Source organism: Pinus tabuliformis, chromosome 1_2 (genome assembly GCF_031772625.1).
Source record: "Pinus tabuliformis cultivar Carrire ecotype Pingquan chromosome 1_2, CPIR1, whole genome shotgun sequence".
In the NCBI taxonomy this organism is placed as follows: domain Eukaryota; kingdom Viridiplantae; phylum Streptophyta; class Pinopsida; order Pinales; family Pinaceae; genus Pinus; species Pinus tabuliformis.
In genome coordinates this window covers 685880722-685883336 of record NC_142298.1, presented here as the reverse complement: position 1 = coordinate 685883336, position 2615 = coordinate 685880722, and the positions used below count along the sequence as shown (strand labels likewise).

Below are 2615 nucleotides of genomic sequence, written 5' to 3'. Positions count from 1 at the left end.
ATGAGAAGAGGGAGAGGATCTTTGAGAAAGTGCGGGAATCCTTGATACTGTCATCAAGAAAAATAATGACATCATCCACAAACAGAAGGTGGGTGAGAAAACATTCATCTGATATCTTGAGACCACCAAGATCACCATCCCTCTTTGCTGATGCAATCAACCAGCTGAGACCATCCATGAAAATCAAGAAAAGAAGAGGAGACAGGGGGAAACCTTGTCTGAGGCCTCTTTCAGAATGGAAAAAATGAGATGCAGACCCGTTAATGAGTACACTGAAGGTAGGGGTGGTGATATAGGCCATGATCCAAGTGATGAAATTGAGGGGGAAACCCAAATGGATAAGGAGAATCTTAATGTATAGCCAACTGACACGATCAAATGCCTTTGCCAGATCAATCTTTAGGGTGATGGCCTTTTGGTGTCTGGTCCAGATGGAATGGATGGCTTCCTGGGCCGAGCCAATAGCTTCATGAATCTGTCAGTGTTCAAGAAAAGAAAATTGTTGGGGAGCGATATGATGGGACAGGATAGGGCGAAGACGATTAGCAATGATCTTGGAGATGATCTTATAGAGATATTTGCAAAGTGAAATGGGTCTGTAATCATCGAAGGAGTATGGGGAGTCCGATTTAGGTATAAGGGCTATAAAAGTCGAGTTGATGGCATTATACATGGACCCAGTTACACGACATTCCTCCACCACCCTTAGCAGGTCATGGCTGAGCAGCTCATAGAAAGCAAGGTAGAATTCAATGGTCCAACCATCCGGACCTGGGCTTTTATCCTTTTTGAACCATTTCAAAGTGCCCTCAAGCTCCCCAGGTGTCACAGGATCAAATAGAGCTTCTGCTTCATCCCCATTTACAAACCTGGGGAAATGACCAACAATATTTATAATATCAGCAAGAGTCGAGCCTGGCGGGTTTTTATAGAGATTCCTGAAGTGTGAAGATCCTAGGTGAGAGAGCTTGTTGAATGTATCAGCCACACCCCCCTCAGGGGTCGGCATGCTCCAGATAGTATTAATGACTTTTCTGCCTTTTGCTTAATGGTGGAAAAACCGTGTGTTGTCATCCCCTGCTTTTAACCATATTGCTCTGCTTCGAAGACGAATATATTCCTCTCTGTCTTTTAATATTTGTGACTTCTGTCTTTCAAGCTCCACCAAATGAGGATTTTCTTCAGCAGTGACAAACCCCAATCCTCTTTCATCCAGTAGGGAGCAGAGTTCAGATTCTATGTGCAATAGAGCCGATGTTTCCCTCTGGTGATTCTCTCTGGCCCAGTTGATGGATAGGTGCTTGAGCTGAGATAGATTGGAGCAAAATCCCATTGCTAATGAGTCTGATCTGTCAATCGGATTCACAGCCCAAAAATCCGAGACCATCCAAATATAAGATGGGTCCTGAAGCCATACGTGATCAAATTTGAAGGGGGCTTTTGGTTTTTGAATAGGTCCCGAGATCTCCAGGTATACAGGGGAGTCGTCCGATATGCCTTCAGCTCCAACCCATTGTTTGTAGTGGTGCAACTGCTGAATAAGGGATCCCTTCATGATAAATCTGTCAAGTCTGCGAGCAAGGGCAGCCTCACCCACCCTTCTGTTCTGCCATGTGGGGAGAGGTTTGTTCATAGGGACATCTCTCAGATTGTGTCTTTCCAGAAGATCAGTCATATAGCCTGTGATCGAGTCCACCTGAGCCATAGTTCCCCAAGATTCACTATAGCCCAGAGAGAAATTGAGATCACCTCCAATGATGATGTTCTCCTCAGATAAAATAGAGAGGCCAAGTAGATGTTGCCAGAAATGCTCCCTATGTTGACAAGGACCATAGATGTTTATAACCCTAAGGCTGGTCCCAAGATCTACCAAAAATAGGTCTACACCCATATACCCCCGACTTCCCCAGGAGGCTTGTACTCTGATGGTTTTGGGGTTGTACCCAATCGCAAGGCCGCCGGATCGCTCAGTAGAGTCGATGGCCAAAAAAGTCCACCCCGGACACAAAGAGGTTAAGGATTCAGAGATGAGATCAGTTGGGCCAATGGTTTCTTGAAGAAGAATAATGTTGATAAAAACAATGTCAAAAAGTATACGTAGGGCTAGTTTCTTTGAGGCACTAGCCATGCCCCTGCAGTTAAAGGAAAGGCATTTCATGGGGCAACGCTGGCAGGGGTGTTCGCTGCTCTAAGAACCCCGTCAAGTGTAGATTGGCGGCCAGAGGTGATTTCAACTCCAGCACGTCGGATAGCCTTAGAAAGATCAAATTTTCTCCCCCGAGATGTCATGGGGGTTGTTCCAGGTATGGCAAGACCCAAACCAGAAAAATGCAAAGGGGAATCCCGAGATATGCTACGAGGATGAAGGTTATAATGATGAGGCTTTGACCCCCTAGATGAGGATGGAGAAGAGGAGGGCGATGATAGGGACTGCAGTGAGGGGGCGGATGGAGCAATGATAGGTGAGGATGGCAATGTGCATTGTGCAACGGATATAGACGGTACATGCAAGGAGGAACAGAGAGTAATACAAGAGAAAGAAGAAGATAGATATGTACCCGAAGCAATGGCGGCTTCAGCAGCTGCCCGTGATCTAGTGACCGGCGGCGAGAGAG

General features: G+C 46.1%; 1 protein-coding gene across 1 annotated transcript; it reads right to left on the bottom strand.

The window, feature by feature from the left end:
• Nucleotides 1-1045: 1045 nt before the first annotated feature.
• Nucleotides 1046-1705, bottom strand: LOC149207586 (uncharacterized). The gene has a single exon (XM_089398084.1). It carries the CDS (start codon nt 1703-1705, stop codon nt 1046-1048), a length of 660 nt encoding a protein of 219 aa, XP_089254210.1.
• Nucleotides 1706-2615: the final 910 nt, after the last annotated feature.

Bases quoted from the DNA above. Each gene is read 5' to 3' on its own strand.
- LOC149207586 (XM_089398084.1), bottom strand. From the start codon at position 1,705: ATGGCTCAGGTGGACTCGATCACAGGCTATATGACTGATCTTCTGGAA.